Raw genomic sequence first — 19,757 nt, forward strand, 5'->3', positions numbered from 1 at the left:
AACCTAAAAGAAGTTCCTGGCTCCTGACCTGAAGCACATGCATGATATCCTATCCTATCCTATCCTGTAAAGCTTGGGCTTTATAAATAAGACTGAATTCAATTACATGTCATAACTTTCTTGTGTTCTTAAATGTTTCTGAATCATCAAATTCTGATAATTTCCAGGTTTTGCATGAAATAGAATTTCTATGTGGTCTCAGACGTTTGTACCCCACTGTGTAACCTTTATGTATTAATGGTTATTTAGGCTGCTTATTTATTCTATTGTTGCTGGCTAATTTTAATTAAGGTGAATCCATAAGTCCATAAATGTAGATGCACATTTTTCCCATTAATTCTGAAAATGCTTAACATGAATATGATGTACAATAACACTGAAGCCTACAGTCATGTGCTGACACATATTTGGTGAACAGTAGATGGCAGCAACAATACCAACAAGCCTTTCAGAGTCTCTCCACCAGGAATCCAAAAGAGGAAGAAAGAGGAGGAGTAGGAAGAAAGTGTTTTAAAAGGGTGTGTTGGCACTGTTGTAGTGTTGAAGAGTCAGAGGCAACTGCAGGACACAAACCAGCTTTGCTACATAGTTCAGGTTGGTACTTACTAACTTTGGTGTTTGTTTTCAGACATGGTCTAAGGTCATTTAAGGTGTAATACAGCACAGTTTTTAGCTAGTTAACCATTTGTTACATCCACTGTAGCTCAACTGAATCCCATGTGTGTCTAAACTTTAACCTTGGTTAACAAAATGTACCATTTAGCTGTCAGGTTGACTCAGTTTTCCTCCTGTCTTCAGTCAGGTCCTACGTCTGTGGAGATGCAGCCCAGCAGCAACAGCAGCAGTGAGAAATCAGAGTTGCAGCAGCTGTGGGGAGGTTGGAGCACAATGGTGAAGCGTTATTATGATGACCCCAAGGTAACATGAAATTAAACACCTGAAACTCTCAAAAAAAGTTCTTTACTCTTTAATTTGTGTGCATGTTTGCTTTGCTTTTCTATTAGCAAATCATGTGTGTGCCCCCCCCCACCCCCACCCCCAGTATATTGATATAACATATAAAGAAAAAAAGCTAAAACAGGCAATCATGCACCACTGTCTTAAAAAAAACCATCATGAGCACATATAATTATAATCATAAATAAACTTTACTGCGGTTCTGCTTTTGGTTTGCATGATTGATGTTGCTGTACCCCCGCCGAACGTTCGACTGCTCTGGGTATAATCAATGACAAACACTGTAATGACTCTCTATTTAATTTCATTCAAATGTATTTAAAAAGTGGAAAACTAGATTGTAATGTAAGTGTTACGTGCTACATCACTGTTGAATGTTATTGTTTGTGTAAAGTGTTAGTATTTAATAAAAAGTGCCATAAAGAGTCATAGTATAGTATATCAGAAAAAGTCACAATACAGAATGTAATAAAAAAAGTCAAAGTGTAGTATGACAAAAAAGCCATAGTCATAATGTGACAAAAATGTCATAAAAAGTCATAGTATAATATGACAAAAAAAATCATAGTATAGCATGTCATAAAAAAGTCATGCCATAAAAAGTCAGTGTAGTATGTCATAAAAAAGCCATAGTATAGTATGTAAAAAAAAGTTTTAAAAAAAGTCATAGTATAATATGTAAAAAAAAAAAAAAAAAGTAAAACAAAAAAGGCATAAGTCATATGTATGTATGTCAAAAAAAGTCTTAAAATGTGTGGTATGTCATAAAAGAAATTATTTAAAAAATGTCATCATGTGTGCACTTCTCCTGTAAAGCCCTCAGTCATACAGTACGGGCCAAAAGTTTGGACACACCCTCTCATTCAATGCGTTTTCTTTATTTTCATGACTATTTACATTGTAGATTCTCACTGAAGGCATCAAAACTATGAATGAACACATGTGGAGTTATGTACTTAACAAAAAAAGGTGAAATAACTGAAAACATGTTTTATATTCTAGTTTCTTCAAAATAGCCACCCTTTGCTCTGATTACTGCTTTGCACACTCTTGGCATTCTCTCCATGAGCTTCAAGAGGTAGTCACCTGAAATGGTTTCCCCTTCATAGGTGTGCCTTATCAGGGTTAATTAGTGGAATTTCTTGCTTTATCAATGGGGTTGGGACCATCAGTTGTGTTGTGCAGAAGTCAGGTTAATACACAGCCGACAGCCCTATTGGACAACTGTCAAAATTCATATTATGGCAAGAACCAATCAGCTAACTAAAGAAAAACGAGTGGCCATCATTACTTTAAGAAATGAAGGTCAGTCAGTCCGGAAAATTGCAAAAACTTTAAATGTGTCCCCAAGTGGAGTCGCAAAAACCATCAAGCGCTACAGCGAAACTGGCACACATGAGGACCGACCCAGGAAAGGAAGACCAAGAGTCACCTCTGCTTCTGAGGATAAGTTCATCCGAGTCACCAGCCTCAGAAATCGCAAGTTAACAGCAGCTCAGATCAGAGACCAGATGAATGCCACACAGAGTTCTAGCAGCAGAGCCCATCTCTAGAACAACTGTTAAGAGGAGACTGCGCGAATCAGGCCTTCATGGTCAAATAGCTGCTAGGAAACCACTGCTAAGGAGAGGCAACAAGCAGAAGAGATTTGTTTGGGCCAAGAAACACAAGGAATGGACATTAGACCAGTGGAAATCTGTGCTTTGGTCTGATGAGTCCAAATTTGAGATCTTTGGTTCCAACCGCCGTGTCTTTGTGAGACGCAGAAAAGGTGAACGGATGGATTCCACATGCCTGGTTCCCACTGTGAAGCATGGAGGAGGAGGTGTGATGGTGTGGGGGTGTTTTGCTGGTGACACTGTTGGGGATTTATTCAAAATTGAAGGCACACTGAACCAGCATGGCTACCACAGCATCCTGCAGAGACATGCCATCCCATCCGGTTTGCGTTTAGTTGGACGATCATTTATTTTTCAACAGGACAATGACCCCAAACACACCTCCAGGCTGTGTAAGGGCTATTTGACCAAGAAGGAGAGTGATGGAGTGCTGCGGCAGATGACCTGGCCTCCACAGTCACCGGACCTGAACCCAATCGAGATGGTTTGGGGTGAGCTGGACCGCAGAGTGAAGGCAAAGGGGCCAACAAGTGCTAAACACCTCTGGGAACTCCTTCAAGACTGTTGGAAAACCATTTCAGGTGACTACCTCTTGAAGCTCATGGAGAGAATGCCAAGAGTGTGCAAAGCAGTAATCAGAGCAAAGGGTGGCTATTTTGAAGAAACTAGAATATAAAACATGTTTTCAGTTATTTCACCTTTTTTTGTTAAGTACATAACTCCATGTGTTCATTCATAGTTTTGATGCCTTCAGTGAGAATCTACAATGTAAATAGTCATGAAAATAAAGAAAATGCATTGAATGAGAAGGTGTGTCCAAACTTTTGGCCTGTACTGTATGTTGGCTCCCTAAAATGGCACTCAGTCATCAAACCTTTGAGAACCCCTCATCTAAAATTTCCTTACAAAATGCTCTAAAATGGTCAGTTTAGCTGCTGAGTTTCTAAAATGTCTCTGGTGGGGAATCTCCCAGTCCTCCCTGAAGGGTTGGGTCACACAAGGTGCACAGAGTCATCTCCTCCCCTGATGTTAAATAGGTGATTACAGCCATGGTGTCTCTCTCTCTCTAACAGGTAGCACATCTGATGAACACAAGAATCGGGCAGTACCTCAGCACCCACCCTGTCTTCGCTCTGACAGTGCTGCTGTTTGGCGCCATGGCCGCACTGCCTGTCGGGCTTTTCCTTTCTTTTGCTCTTGTGACCTTTATAATGGCAGCAGTAGGTTTTGTTTTCTTTGAAGGTATGTGTGAGTACGTCAAACTCAATTTTCTATCCTCTACAAGCTGAAATGTACTCACCTGACAGTCTTTTCTATTAACCAAAACCTTATTTCTGTCTGTCAGGGTTCCTCTTGTTTATAGGAGGCGTTACTCTGCTGTGCGTGCTCACCGGTATCGCCTTCTTCTCTGTCATGGCTTCATTCATCTTCAGTGCCCTTTATATCATCATCACCAACATCTTTCACCGCTATTACCCACATCTGAAAAAGGTACTGAGAATTAGCAAGAGTTAACAAGTGTTTTTTTGTTTGTTTTTGTTTTTTTGTTTTTGTTTTTTTTTTTCAAGATATTTTTTGGGGCTTTTTAGCCTTTAATGTACAGGACAGACAAGTGTGAAGGGGGGGGAGAGGGAGGGAGTGACACGCAGCAAAGGGCCACAGGCCAGAGTCGAACCCGGGCCGCTGCGGCAGAGTTAGTGTTTGTTGCTGCAAAGATTACTCGTTAATTGATTAGCAGTCAACTATTACATTAATGTAAGGCTAATGCGATAATTGATTAGTCAGTTTGATTAATTTTTCAAAGAAAAAAAGTCAAAATTCTCTGATTCAAGCTTTTAAAATGTCAAATTTTCTGGTTACTTTACACCTCTGTGACAGTAAGTTGAATATCTATGGGCTGTGGAAAAAAACAAGACATTTGAAGATGTCATCTTGGGCTTTGGGAAACACTGATTTATCACCATTTTTGGATAATTTATAGCCCAAACAATTAATTGATTAATAGAAAAAAAAATAATCGACAGATTTATCAACAATATAAATAATCATTGGTTGCAGCCCTAGCACACCAAGGACTCAGAGTGCGTTTTGAAAAGAAAAGGATGGCTGCACACATGATTTATTACTTTCCCAGGGTGTCTACAGGTCCTTAAAAAGTCTTGAATTCAATGTTACAACAATAGGACCTTAGAATAAAAACAGTATTAAATTTAAATGTATTTTTTACCTGTACCTGTAGACACCCTGTTTCCACCGCACATGATGTTTTTTAACATTTTTACATTCATGTTAAAATGTCTGACATTGTCTCCACATTATATTTATTTTCCTTCTCTGTTGTCCTTTATTTCTTACCAGCAAAGGAAAGTCCAGGAGACGGAGAGTGAATCTGACACTTCAGAAATGAAAGACACGCAGTAGCTCAATTCTTCTTCTCTCTCGATTGTCAGCTCTCAGGTGAAAGAAGGTCAGAATCGCCGAGGGTACGAACGCCTTAAATCAGCACTACTGAAGAGACCCTTGAATGTAATATGTGTAACAGATTTCCTAAGCACAAAGATTCCCTAATTGTTACTGTGTGTCTACAGCCTAAATATTATGGCTGAATATTTTTCTATAATGCCTGATTGTAACTATCTCTATGCTTAATATAAGTTTAAAATATCTTTGACAGCCAAAGCATGGAATAACTAATCTTTGAACTGCCTTACTAGTTAAAGCTACAGTGCGTAACTTCTGTTGCCTCCCAGCGGATAATGCGTTATTACAACTAATAAGCCGGCGGCACTTCCATGTACACAGAGTAACACTCGTCAGTCGCCACACACCGTGTAAACAGAGTAACACTCGCTACACACCATGTACACAAGGCTACACAACGTGGCGAACACCAGGCTGCTAACATTGCATAACGTTCATAGCACCATTTCCAAGAAAATAATAAAGTACTAGGTCCAGTACATGTAACAGCAACACATACTACTCATAATATAATTATAAACCAAGTCACTTACTTATCCAACAGCAGCAAGGCAACATCCGTGTCTGCCCTCAGCCCAATTTTTTCCTTCAGGGCTCTCCACCGAGGAAAAGCAACGCCAATACAAATCCTTGTTTGCCTTCTCTGTCGGTCACTTTCCTTCTTTGCTAATAGACCTTCAGCCGAACGTCCAGGCTTTTTCTTTGTGGTAGGATCCACTTCTGAACCGTGTCTCAGCCGCTTCTTTGTTGCTTTCTCTTTCTACCTGCGCTCTACCTCTTGCTGTGACACTCTCCGCTCTTCCTCCCCCTCCCTTCTTGTTGTGAGGAAGCATTTCCTGTGCGCCAGCGCGGGAATGTCGCCGGTCGACACGCATACTAAAAATGATATATATTGAAAAATACCGCAAGATGTTAGAGGAGCCGATCGGCTTAATCAGCATTGTGTCATCTCCTCTAGTAGTGGCTTGGGTGAAACGGACATTTACAGACCTGTAGAAGTTACACACTATAGCTTTAAATACAGGAGGCTTATTTTAGTCTCATCTGTATATTCTTTGCACTATGCACATATCTTGAACTGACGGCTCATTTCAAGAGAAAAATGCTGGCTCGTGACTGAACACTGTGCACTATTCTAGTTTCCACATTATGATTTATAAATGCATGTGTATGTTGTGTATGTCTGCAGATATCTGATGCACGTGCAAATGAGGCGAGAAAAGCACTACAAAGTACTGTTACTTGTTTATGTTTGCTGTTACCTTTAAAGGAGCTCTATACGACATGCTGAACACTAATACAGCAGCAAATATCTATTTGCTATTAAAAGATGTAATGGAGTGATGGCATCCTGAGCAGAGAAGAAAGCCCAGCTGAAAAAATATGGAAATGAGTTCTTTTGCACTTTCGGTTCCCTCGTCCATAAATCAATGGGTTTTTAGTTAGTTGCCCTAAATAAGGTCTGTGGTAAACTCAAGCTTAAAGGAGATTTTCAAGTTTTATTCTATGACATAAAATATGTCAGTAAATACCCTACTTAAAATGAGTTAGCATTTTAGCACTCTCGCTTTCTCGTCCAAAGGTCAATGGATTTTTGTTTAGATGCCTGAAATAAGATCAGTGGTTACCACAAGCTTAACAGATTTTCATGTTTTATTCTATGACATAAAATACGTCAGTAAATATCCTACTTGTGAATTTTTAAATGTAGGAACTGTAAACCTAAACCTAAACTAAATGCTAACACTAGCATGTCAACATGTTCACAATGACACTGCTAACATGCTGTTGTTAAGAATGTGTGATGTCTGGCATGTTGGAATTTTAACATTCACCTAAACAGTGCCCCAGGAAGAAGTCCTAAAACCTGGAGATGAGTCAGCATTTTAACACTCCCACTTTCTTGTCAGAAACGAGTTAGCATTTTAGCACTCCCGCTTTCTCATCTAAAGGTCAATGGATTTTTGGTTAGATGCCTGAAATAAGGTCAGTGGTAACCACAAGCTTTAGAGATTTTCACGTTTTGTTCTATGACATAAAATACGTCAGTAAATGCCCCACTCGTAAATTTTTGAATATAGGAACTGTGAAGCTAAACCTAAGCTAAATGCTAACACTAGCATGTCAACGTGTTCACAATGACACTGCTAACATGCTGTTGTTAAGAATGTGTGATGTCTGGCATGTTGGCATTTTAACATTCACCTAAACAGTGCCCCAGGAAGAAGGCCTAAAACCTGGAGATGAGTCAGCATTTTAGCACTCCCGCTTTCTTGACTAAAGGTCAATGGAATTTTGGTTAGATCCCTGAAATAAGGTGAATGGTTACCACAAGCTTAAGAGATTTTCACATTTTGTTCTATGACATAAAATACATGATTTTTTAAGCTTTTATGTGTCTTTAAAAAGGCGGTTGCTAGTAAGTGGCTAAATGAGACTACAAAACAACATCACGCCATGTTAACCTCTTCACAGTGACAGTGCTAACATGCTATTGTTAAGAGAGTGTGATTTTTGGCATGTTCAACATTTAAGTTTAGCATGTTGGCATTTTAAAGTTTGCTAGTACTGTGCCCCAGGAACAAGTCCTAAAACCCAGAAATGAGTTAGCATTTTAGCACTCCAGCTTTCTCATCTGAAGGTCAATGGATTTTTGGTTAGATGCCTGAAATAAGGTCTATGGTTACCACAAGCAGAGACTTCCACATCTTGTTCTACGACATAAAATACATGATTTTTTAAGCTTTTATGTGTCTTTAAAAAGGCGGTTGCTAGTAAGTGGCTAAGTGAGACTACAAAACAACATCACGCCAAAAACACCTTTACAGCCTTGTGTTGACAACGCTTGATGGTATTAACTTTAACTTTCCTTTAAAAGTGTTGTACGTTTTTTCAAATGCTCATCTGGATTAATATTTGCTCTGGTCTTCTGTCCAAACAGATGGAGAAAATGTTATGGTCTTTGAAATAAATGGATCCAAAACATTGTATTGTTGGTGACAGCTTATGTGGTAAAACTGAAGTCTGATTTATCAATGTGATTTAACGCCTATACATTTTTCCTCAAGAGAGAATATCCTCATGTATTTCAAAGAACTTGAGATAAGTTTGGGAACAAACGGTTTCAGTATGTATTTTGGTTGGAATAATCTTTATTAGAATAAACTGAGTTTACTAAACACATTATGTTCTGTGTGAAGTTTGTCACCATTATTCCTGTCATCTTTTTCAAAGGGGAAGTTTCTATGTGCTTCCTACCATGGGAGTGGGTTAGTGGGATGATGGGTAGGAAATGTTTTTATCAGTTTTATACATGTGTGACCTGTATGCTGAGGAGGCAAACATATGTAATATACTTAATTTGATTCAATGTAAATGTTGCTTCCTTGACATATTTAGTTTTGTTGTTTCAAAGACTCAAAAAATATAGTAACATAATAATATAGTAATGTAGGCCTAGTATACTTCTACCCTACTACATTTCAGAGGGAATTACTGCACTTCTTAAGCCACTGGGCTACAATTATTTGGCAGATTTAGTTACTTTACAAATCAAGATTTCTGCACACAAAACAAATAATTAAATAATTAATTAAACTACATACAAGTATGGCTGAAGCAATTAGTCAATCGACAGAATATAAAATCAACAATTTTAATAACTGTAATTTATCAAGCAAAAATGCCAAACATTTAATGGATCCAACTTAAAAATTGTGAGGATTTGCTGCTCTCTTTTAATTATTTCTCTTTTATTTTTTAATAATTTTGAGGTTTGTACTATGTTTTGTACAAGAGCATTGTGAAGCACTTTGGGTTCTGGATAATTGTGACGGCACTTGTTACTGAAACTTTACAAACCAAACAGTCAGTAGATTCGTCAGGAATCACATTAATCCAGAACGATAATTACCATTAGCTGCTTGCAGTCCTGTAGTTACCTCAACCAACTACAACAGTGAAATCCTGCTTTTACATTAATGCATGAGTAATAATAATCTAATGACACCACATACACAAGTGTACAGCAGGAATACGGGATACTGGGGTCACTGCTACGAGTCATCCATCCACATACTTGGCACAAAGTCAAACACGTTCTCGGTAGATGTTGCCTCTGGCAATGGACAGGATCTCAAGGCAAACCGGTCCCCTTCCTTCCTCGAGTCAGAGGAAGGAAGGGGTCCAGTTTGGTGACTTCAGAACTGCATCTGTTGTTTGCAGATGGTGTGGTTCTGTTGACTTCATCACACAGTGAATTCCAGCATGCACTGGGAGCAGTTTGCAGCCGAGTGTAAAGTGGTTGGGATGAGAATTAGTACCTCCAAATCTGAGGCCATGGTTCTCCTCTGGATTGCCCTCTCCGGGTTGAGAGAGAGTTACTGCCCCAAGCTATGGAGTTTAATTATCTCTGGGTCTTGCTCACGAGTGAGGGTAGACGGGAGCTTGAGATGGATCGGCAGTTTAGTACGGCGTCTGCAGTGATGCAGGCACTGTGTCGAAACATTGTAGTGAAGAGGGAGCCGAGCCAGAAGGGGAAGCTTTCGATTTACTGGTCCATCTACGTCTCAACCCTCACCTATGGTCATGAGCGCTGGGTAATGATCAAAAGAATGAGATCGCAGATAAGCAGCCGAAATGAGTTTCCTCCGTGGGGTGGCTGGGCTCAACCTCAGAGATAGGGTAAGGAGCTTGGAAATCCAGAGGGAGCTCGGAGTAGAGCCGCTGCTCCTTCATGTAGAAAGGGGTCAGTTGAGGTGGTTTGGGCATCTAATCAGGATGCCTCCGGTTAGACGTGATCTGGGCACGTCCAACTGGTAGGAACCCCCGGGGTACGCTAGAGGGATATCATATCTCATCTGGCCTGGGAATGCCTTGGCGTCCCCCAGGAGGAGCTGGAAAGCCTTGCTGGGGAGATGGACGTCAGGACATTTTTCTTCGAGTATTTTTTCATTTTCTGATTATACTTACATCCTTTTACTTGAGTAACATTTACAGTACTGGTTTACTTTTAACAGAGTATATTTACAATGTGCTCTTGATACATTAACTTCTGTCAAAGCTCTTAACACTTCCCTTTACCACTTTCCATGGTGCAACTTGGCGCTGGTTATCAGTACTCAATACCTATAGGGTATCGACCAAAATAATCCAGCACCAAGTAATATCAAAACTTCTCCAGTTACATGATACCTACATTTGATCCTTTTTGTACAAAGATCTAGAAAAATGTGACTATTTGCATGGTTTTGTTCACAACCACTCACCGTGAGCATTTTTCTGCCAGAGCAGCTTCAACTCATACAGTCTGTGGTGTGATGAAATCGAGAGAGGTGTATTTGATGGAGCTGGCAGTTTAGCATATTGAGATGTCAACATAGCGTTCAGTATCAGTATCAGTACCACTTTAAGGGTAATGGTATTGGTACTGGTATTGTGAATTTTTAATGATACCCAGTGGTCAAACATTCCATAATTTACTTTTAATTCGCGCAAATTCACAATAGCTGTGACCATATACATGCATTCACACAACCTGACAAGCATTTGTCATTAGTCAAATAATGACTTCCTACTACAACCAGTCCATGAGCAATTAAAGTGGACAAGGCAAAATGGTGTCTCTTTCAACAAAATTTGATCATGTTATGTGACTCCAACTTTGTTTTAACACCCAATTTGGCATGAGCAGTTAGTCAGCTATCCTTTGGCTCATCTTTTTCAAGTCTTTGAATCCATTTAGAAGTCATGCTATGCCCTTTTAGCCACGTCTTCACACACACTTAACCTTCATGCCAAGTTTCAGGCTCCTAGAAAAAACTGTGACTGCCAAAGGGTGGGAAAATTTTTGTGGACCTACCAAGCGAGCAACCAACAGAGCTGCTGGTCACCGCTAAGAAAAACTAAAAGGTGATCCTCTTATCTGGCATTATATTAATAATCAAACAACGACACTGGTGGGTGATCCTCATAAAATCTTTAATGGAGGTGATATCATGCAAAAAAAGACATAAAAAGTTGAAATAATCCTTTAGGAATGACTAATCTGAAAAAATTGAAGTTAACAAGAGGCCTTTGATTTTCCTAGAGATGTACCCATTTAACACCGTCATCACCCCTGCACAATTATAGACCAGCACCATGTCCAATCTGTTTAACTGTTCACACTCCAGACATACATTGAAATGTCAGAACCAGTCAAAGTGCTGGAGGATTCTCCTGCCAAATATTATTATTCAGCCGTTTCTTATTGCTCAACTTTACTGATTCCAACCTTGAGATAACTGACAAATCACCGCTGGAAGGTGTTCATGAGTTTGTTACTGGGGTGCAGTACGCTCAGAAATAACATTTGTGCTCTATCTATATCCAAAATGTGATGTATCACTGCTGAGAGATTGTGTGACATCTATATTATTAAAGCTGTAGAACAATGGATGCATTTTATTTTCTTTAGCACAATAAGCTAATGAAAAAAAAATCAATAAACACATTAAAAGGTTTAATTCCAAATGAGATAGCCACCATTTAAAAATACTGACATCTATGTCCAAGAGATTGCTGGCATTAATTTACTTTTTAACCTTAAGATGGTACTACAAATTGTCTTGTGAGCTCTGCTTACAAAAAAAGTTCTGATTTATAGACGAGAGTTAAAATGTTGTTTTGAGCAATTTTTTAAAGCAATGTTTTTACAAAATGCGTGTGTGTTGGCATCAAGCTCGCTGTTGGCATCTTTAAATATTTCCTTAAGAAGGTACATGTATTCAGTATATGCAGACAAAAAAGAAATCCAAAAGTAAAAAAAAAAAATTGTGAGAAAGTGGACATAATCCTCATCAGGCACTCAGATACATAACCTCTTTATCTCACTCTTTAATAAGACTGTACAATTGTGCATTTCATTACCAAGCCAAACAAGGTTCTTCTCAGAGTCAACCCTATTTGTGACATTATAAAAAAATAAAAAAACAAGCGTATACACCTCACATGTAGAAAAAAAAAAAGCCTTTTCTCCTATTTGAACAGCAATGAAAAGAAGTTTAAGGCAAGATGCTGAACGCAGAAATCCAAAGGTTGACCTGGTATGATTTTTGTTCAGCTCTGGTGTTTGTTGGCATTTACCAGTTCCATCAGCAATCATCAAGAAGACTAGTGTTTTTCCCCGATAGTTGGCTCTCTGTCTCAGGCATCTTTTGCTGCAGGTCACGAGATTACATGATGTCATCTCCACGCACCCCTGAGTCTGCTGTGAGTCGTCGTCTCCTTCTGTGCGTTTTACGCAGGCAGGCTCAGCTTCTTGCCTTTCAACACTGCGGGGTGAGATAGAAGGATGTACAAATCAGAAACCATGATCGGGCCCATATATGTTCACGCTGCCACAGATGATTTCCACCACTTTGATGGGTTGGAAGTGCCAGAGTTTCTTTATCAAGGGGCTTTTAAAGACAAATTTATTGACTTGTGCTCATACGTAACCCCCAGTGGTTGCAAACCAGAGGCCCTTTTCAAGGAAATACTTCCAGGAACTATAAAACCCAAGGAATGAAAGAACCGTGAAGATTAGACAATTTAGACTGATGACAGAATCAAAACAACGCCGTGTTTGAGACAGAAAAATTAATACAAAGATGCGTTGTTCGCCCCTAATGTACTGTCACATTTAAATGGCTGCAAATAGTCGCGCAGAAGTGGAAAAACGAACTCCAGAACATCTCCAAATCATACAATCTGCAGTTTATTATGCACATTCATTCTCGTGGTCACTCGTTATTTCCTGGGCCTTTAGGAGGAATTGAACTTAGATTCTAGTTTCTGTGGTGAAAATGCAGATAAGTTTCCTACGTTCCTAAAAAGGTTCCTGCAGCGTTAACAGGCTTCAAGTTAAGGCCTTTAAACACTGGCGTGATGAATGAACAACACGAAAATGTAAAATATTCTCCTGTGAATATTTTGCATCAAAACTATTCATACCTGCAGTGACGCCAATTTGCTTGTGTGATAAAAGGTTTTGACTGAATAGACTGATGCAACGATATCGTTTGTGACAACTACCAGGCTCCTGTTGACCAGAGCAGCACCTGGCAGTCTGTCTGAAGTAACTCCTTGTATGGCCTAAGCCAGTGGTTCCCAACTGGTTCAGCCACGGGGTTCAGATTTCTCTTTACTCATTAGTTCAAGGTCTACACAGTTAAATACATTCAGTGTCATACCATAATTTTTCCCCGCATTGAGCTAGTTTGCTGTCTCTGTCAAGTGGCTGTCCATTAGTCACCCACTCTACAGCAGAAAACAGCACTTCAAAGTAAAAGCTTTGTGCCAGAAATTCACTGTACTTAAAAATAAAGTGATTTTTTTGTTTGCGAGTCAATGGCGGTCCGTTCAGAGGGACACGCGACTCACTTTTGGATTGCAAACCACCAGTTGGGAATCACTGGCCTGAGCTACTGTAAGCTGCTCTGCATTAATTTGAGTTCTCTGTGGTAAGTAGTTACACAGTATATGTCTGGGGCTTTTACTGTGAAAGGTAAAAATGGAAGGAGTGGTTGTAGTTTGCCCTGCGTTTGTCAAGTTTGAGCAGAGTAATGAAGTCTGCCGTTCTGGTTTGGACTATAGCGCCTCTGTAGTGTTGTTTTATAATCTCGTAAGTATGGGTGCAACATGATTGGTCGATGCCTTTATTCGCGGTGCAAAAGCTCAGAAAAATCAAAAATCAAAATTATGTTACTCTTTGGCCATGTGATATTCACATTGGGTTCTATCAAAAAATGGCTTACATCAAGTTCAATTCTTTAACCATGTGCCCTGTCCCAGCAAGAGAAGGATGAGATAGCGATAACACGTAGGATATCCCAAGTGCAAGTGCAAAAAAAAAAAAAAAAAACACAGTCCTGGGGCCGAATTCAAAAAGCTTTCCAGTACAAAGAGTTGCATCTAGTGAAGAAATTCTGAGAAAACTCTTAGAATTATGACATTTTTTAGAATTTCCCTTACAGTTGAGACTAGATCCCACTAAAGATAAAAGTTATTCACAAAGCATCTTCGCCCTTAGCAGAGCTCCCAAGATGAAAACTGTTGTAACTGGAGTAAGGAGGAAACCTTTTAGGAAGCTTAAGAGTTTCTTAAACAGAGGAGAAAATGAAAGGAAAAGGAAGGAGAAATATTCTCCTAAAGCCGAATCACAGTGAGTTCATAAAACACTACAGATCAGATCGCAGGTATAATGTTTGTGGTCAAACTCATTTGAGCTACATTCACATCTCCCAACCAACGCAATAAGGTTTTAACGCCAAAAATGAAAGCTATCACAACATTATGATATTTCACAACTGCAAAAATATAACACTGCAGCAGTCATGACTTGGGTCTTGCCCTTCCTTGCTCAGAGTTTCTTTGAGAATTTCTTTTAAAAAGGACTCCTTGCAATAAATTTTTTCTGATAGTATTCTCTGAATTTTTGTGAATGCAGCCCTCTGGTTTAGTGAGAAAAATGGATTTTGAAGTTCAACCGATGATAATATGAATGAAGATTCAGCATTGGGTGAGGCGAATCAAGTGCGTACTTCAAACTTTACAGTCTTTTTGGCACAAAATCCCCTTTGTGTGTTTCCCAGCTAAGCTACTGTGGCGGGACAGTAATACAGAGAGGTAATCTTACAGTAAAAAAAAAACACACTTGATTCAGGAAATTCAGTCTGCTTATGCCTCCTATTAGCTTCAACTGAACTTTAGAAAAAGGTTTAGCAGGAAACAAGAAGTGTGGCTCTCTTACATCAACATTATTCTAGGAAGGGATTGCCTCAGGGCCCATGACGACTGAAAGAGTGATTACATCAAGTATAAACTTTTTCAACACACATAAAGGCACAAGTTTTATATTCAAGTACTCTTTAAGAAATTACTTTAAGAAACTACTAGCTACAGCTACAAATGTCCATACACAGTAAAAAAAAATAGTTTAATTCCCCCAAGTACTGCCTGACAATTACTCTTATTTCCTCATTCCATAAAGGACGATACCAGTAGGAAACCCACCTTTGGTGACATAAAGGTAGAAGAAGTCACAGTAGAGGACGGTCTGGACCAAACCGGCCACAATGGCGATCATATCAAAGAAGCCTTCAAAGTAGAAACGCCAGATCCAGTTGAAGAGATAGAGGGCCCGATACAGGCCCAGGCAGAACAGGTAGTGGGTGGTGATCGTCTCCGCCTCGCCAGTCTTGCTGATCATGAAGAGCTGAGGCAGGATCGCCACCGACTCCAGGTAGATCGAGAATGTCCACAGGATCTGATGACAGATACACTTACATGTTCATACTAAAGCAAGATTAGACAGGAACACATCATAGTGGTAATACAGGAAGATGAACCCACCTCCACCAGAGAGAAGTCATGGTTGATGAGAACAGCCAGACCCCCGACGGGAACGACCAGGAACTCGACTCTGAAACTGTCATGGTTGCCATCGTAGGTGGCCCTGAACTTAACGTAGATCAGGTACACTGTGGCATACGCACAACCGATGTAGATCACCTGATAAACAGCACAGAGCAGCTCGTCATTGAAGGCACTCAGGAGGAATAGGGGACTTGTGCAAAAAGCTGCTGGTCAGAACGAAGATGTTCTGGTTTCTTACCTTCATGCATGTGTTATAGAGGGAGATGAAGGAGGTGAGCAGATCCAAGTAGCGTGTGGTAAACACTATAGCAAACAGGATTTGGCTCTTTCCGGAGATTCCTTTAACAGAAACATGAAGCAGATTCATTATTTGATATATTTTATGAGATTGAGCCATCTGCACATTTAGAAGAGCTTCACAAGCTGTCTGGATAAAACATGAATCATTAATGCACTTCCGTGTTATGCAGTGACATCTACTGGTGGAAACATGGTAACTACTTTTTTGGGAAATCAGCATTCTCAGTCCTTTTGGACTTGTTTCTATAGGCAAGAATAATAAAATTCCAGGTCAGTGTTTTTTTTCTTTTAAATCAATTCAATCTTTGTGAAAATGACAGATGACCTCTCAGGCTGACAGGCATAAGAGCATCTCAAGTGCGTGGATTTGTGTTTCTGAACTTAAACAGTACATCAGACATGACAGGGCATCATGGGAAAACAAGAAGGTTGTACAGGTTTCTTTTCAGGCAGAGATAGGACATCCCTCCCACATCTTTCCCTGACCTACACCACACCTAAACATTACCATTTTTACCTTGCAAAGTCACACTTCACACAGTCTAAAGTCATGCAGGTTAGAGGTGAGTCTTACTCTGAGTGAACCATTCCCTGTCTGTTTATGTCAGCTCTGTGACAGCCAGGCAACCTGTCCAAAATGAACCCTCAGCCTTGTTCATGCAAAGGATAAGCTGAACACTCAGATAGTGTTTTCTCCATCTTTCTTTATACCTGCTCATCACTCATTGTCTGCAATAACTGCTTCATCCTCTCTGTTCGCATCTTCCTCCCTCTATGTGAATAATATCCTTCAGTTTTGTCTCTGCTGTGTGTGAGTACTTTGTTGCATGTGTGCTCTTTATTTACCTAATATTGTCAGTTCTACTGTTGTTATTTCTATTTTCTGTCTGTTCTATGTATCATATATTTTTGTTGGTCTGATTTGTGCACATGACATCTACTGCACATCTGTCTGAGAAAAGGGATCTCGCCTCAGTTGCGAGAAAAGTTTATTTTCACAGCAGTTGCAGTGAGGAGCCATTTAATTTTTTAAAGTTACTGAGACTTATCTTAATGCTAATCAAAATACACATTTTTAAACCATGTGCCTTATTTAGTTTTGATGTAAAAGGGCTATGGAGTTGACCCTGGAGTTATGGTTGAGACACACTCAATACTAGCAATATTATTTAATGAATTAATAAAAAAAAAATAGAAGGGTTACAAGTACTTGAGCAGCATTCTGACTTTTTTTGAAACCTAGGACGTGAGACAGGAGTCAGGAGTCACTTTAATGCCTGATTAAATGATGTTTTTGTAGAAATCTGATGGAGTTGACAAAAATCTGGGACACATCTTTAAGTGGCCAAAAAATATTCTTTAAGGTTAAGCTGAAAAAAAGTGAGATCAGATCAAAAATATTTAATAAATCATTTTTATTCCATATTTTTTTTCATTCTATAAAACTCGTAAAAAATATTATTTCACCCCAGAAATGAAATTAGTGTATTGATAAGTTAGAACAGGATGGGTTTTTTTTATATAACATGACAAAAAATATATTTGAAAATAGAAATGATTATAGCACTACATCTTTACACCAATGTTATCAGTACAGAACGTTAGTTTTGAAGAGGGTTTTAAAGGCTTTTAACACAGTTTTTAATTGCCAAAGGTCGTGAGTTATCGTCGAGGACAATGCTGCTTTCTGGCTCAGATGAAGTTTAGAAGTTACAAAAAAAGAAAGCAGATCAAAATATTTTACAAAGCATTATCATTATCAAATCATAATTTATTTCATGCATATAAATCCTTTAAAAAAAATCAATGTTTCACCCCAGAAATTAAATTAGTGTATTGATAATACCTGTAAAGTCCTTTTTTTTTTAAAAAAATATATATAACATGATTTGTCCCAATTTTATATATATATATATATATATATATATATATATATATATGTGTGTGTGTGTGTGTGTGTGTGTGTGTGTGTAAATTGTTAAGTGTTTCCTTTTTTTACCCCACAGGTAAGTGGTGATTTTAGCCTAAAGAAATACAAACATAACTTTCTCTGTAAAATAAACACTGTAAACTTTACATATAGATATAGATATACCTTGGACGTTTCTTATCATGTTAACCTTAATCAAACATTACCAGCTCTTAGTTGTAACCTGACATAACCTCCATTAACTTTGAACCTACACTCACATCACCAAAGCAGGATTCACCACTGTGTCCTCCTGACTGCTCACCAGAGGTCACAGTTATCTGTGCGGTGGTTTAACAGTGGTTTAATATTAAAAAATAAAACATATTCAACGACAATACAGACTCAGGAGCAGGAAAGACAAGGTAACACAAACTACTGAAGCTACTTCCGTAGCGCCTTCTAGAACGCCACGTCAGAAGCCAGACCAAAAAAATCGAGCACCAAACCTCAAACTAGTCGAGCAGGAGTAAATGGATGGGTGATGTGTACAGAAAGCAAAACCAACCGGTGAAACCAAAAAACTGACGTGTCAATTTGCTTATTAATCTACTAAGCAGAAAGCACCTAACTCCCCTCCCGAACCCGTAGTTAAGCTAATATGTCAGTTAACTAACCCACACTACATATCCCTACAAAGTTAGGTAGTGGCTTGCTATGATCCGACATTGTTGCCACTAACTTCAATATTTAACTGTAAATGTTCAGTAAATTTAGAGTAGGCTGCCTCTAAAAGTGATGGAGGTGCATACAGTGGCTTGTAGTTCTTATCAGCAGTTACCCCATTCACTGCTGACGCCAATACTCAAATGAATGGGTGGGAAGCGTTAGCATGTGGCTAACGCTAGCTAGCTCGGACCTTGCTGGGTGAGTGAGGAGACAACGCCAAAACGACCACGTTAGCCACTTAAAGAAACGTAAAGTTAATCTGTAACACAAGGAAAATAACACTGTTGCATGTGTGATAGGAATTATCGCTATGGCTCACCTGCACACGACCTGCTTTTCCATATTTTGAGTAGCAGGATGATGATAGCAGCCAGATGAGAGAGGTCCCCTGTCAGTCTGAAGATGTTCATGGCTGCAGAGTGAGTTAGCAGACACTAGCTAGGAAGCTAACGCAGATGTGCCTTTATCCTTTGGACCAGATCGTTTCACACTTAATGCTGTCTTGTGTGAAAGCGTCTTCTCTCACCCAAGTTGGGAGCAAACCGGGCTGCGGGTTTCACACGATTGAAAATATGGCGAGAGTGCAGGTCGACGTGGAAGGGGGCGTGACAACACAGAGAGGCAGATTCTGATTGGACTAAAATCTGACCGACAGTGAGAGAAGACCCGCCCACATGAAGCTGGACTGGAAGACTGGAGGGAGCCCTGTGTGAATGATCAGGGACACATTACCTTGGGTGGGACCAACGCTTGACTACAGTTTTGATATCTGAACTGTATTTAATGACCCTGTGTACTGTGATGGATGACGTGTTTATAACTGGGGTTGTTATTCCTGATACACTAACATGTAATCAGCTGTTTAGTGTTGAAGCTGGTTGAGGGGAAGCTAATCAAAACATCTTTACACACTGTTGGGTGGTTTAATCCAAAACTATTATCTGTACTTTATCGCTGGATCATATCTTAATTACTAATTTTGTATGTACAATATTAATCTGGAAAGCGACTAGGATTTAACGCTGTCAAATACAGCAAATGCAACGGAAATAAAACATGCATATTATTCTAAAAAGAAGTGGAGAAGAGTAAAATACCATTAAAAAATAGTATATAAAGATAATAACTTATTTCTGTGGATGATACAGTGTTTGAGCTTGTGCGTTTGTAATTTTTATTTTAAATAATGGTCTAATTTTATATTTATTGCAATTAATATACTCAGTTTTGTACAAATTACTATTTGTTGCTCATCTTTACAGTGTCTGTCAGGTTTGCGTTTCCCTCTTGCTACTAGCTGCTGCTAAGTCCTGTTCAAGGCCGTAACTACCATTGAGGACACCGAGGTCATGACCTCGGTATTT

At 39.2% G+C, this 19,757-nt stretch overlaps 2 protein-coding genes across 2 annotated transcripts; one reads left to right on the forward strand and one right to left on the reverse strand.

Moving 5' to 3' along the window:
• Positions 1-471: 471 nt before the first annotated feature.
• On the forward strand, positions 472-7,509 carry LOC125880001 (lipid droplet assembly factor 1-like). The gene is made up of 5 exons (XM_049562205.1): positions 472-594; positions 799-918; positions 3,650-3,818; positions 3,922-4,067; positions 4,935-7,509. Exons 2-5 carry the CDS (start codon positions 820-822, stop codon positions 4,995-4,997), a joined length of 477 nt encoding a protein of 158 aa, XP_049418162.1. The 5' UTR covers positions 472-594; positions 799-819; the 3' UTR covers positions 4,998-7,509.
• Positions 7,510-11,015: 3,506 nt separating this feature from the next.
• On the reverse strand, positions 11,016-18,982 carry LOC125879809 (ER lumen protein-retaining receptor 2). Its single transcript, XM_049561896.1, has 5 exons — positions 18,713-18,982; positions 15,694-15,794; positions 15,432-15,590; positions 15,093-15,345; positions 11,016-12,370 (listed from the first exon to the last, which is right to left on the reverse strand). The coding sequence occupies exons 1-5, from the start codon at positions 18,801-18,803 to the stop codon at positions 12,336-12,338; spliced, it is 639 nt and encodes a 212-aa protein (XP_049417853.1). The 5' UTR covers positions 18,804-18,982; the 3' UTR covers positions 11,016-12,335.
• Between the last annotated feature and the right edge of the window lie 775 nt (positions 18,983-19,757).

The sequence above is a fragment of the Epinephelus fuscoguttatus genome, linkage group LG19, assembly GCF_011397635.1.
Source record: "Epinephelus fuscoguttatus linkage group LG19, E.fuscoguttatus.final_Chr_v1".
Classification (NCBI taxonomy): domain Eukaryota; kingdom Metazoa; phylum Chordata; class Actinopteri; order Perciformes; family Serranidae; genus Epinephelus; species Epinephelus fuscoguttatus.

What these genes read in the sequence shown, in the direction of transcription:
- LOC125880001 (XM_049562205.1), top strand. Translation starts at nt 820, where the DNA reads ATGCAGCCCAGCAGCAACAGCAGCAGTGAGAAATCAGAGTTGCAGCAG. An exon ending in GTTATTATGATGACCCCAAG is followed by an intron (nt 919 to 3,649) that starts GTAACATGAAAT and finishes TCTCTCTAACAG; the next exon opens with GTAGCACATCTGATGAACAC. An exon ending in ATTACCCACATCTGAAAAAG is followed by an intron (nt 4,068 to 4,934) that starts GTACTGAGAATT and finishes ATTTCTTACCAG; the next exon opens with CAAAGGAAAGTCCAGGAGAC.
- LOC125879809 (XM_049561896.1), bottom strand. Translation starts at nt 18,803, where the DNA reads ATGAACATCTTCAGACTGACAGGGGACCTCTCTCATCTGGCTGCTATC. An exon ending in TCTATAACACATGCATGAAG is followed by an intron (nt 15,591 to 15,693) that starts GTAAGAAACCAG and finishes GCTGTTTATCAG; the next exon opens with GTGATCTACATCGGTTGTGC. An exon ending in CTACCTTTATGTCACCAAAG is followed by an intron (nt 12,371 to 15,092) that starts GTGGGTTTCCTA and finishes CTCACCCCGCAG; the next exon opens with TGTTGAAAGGCAAGAAGCTG.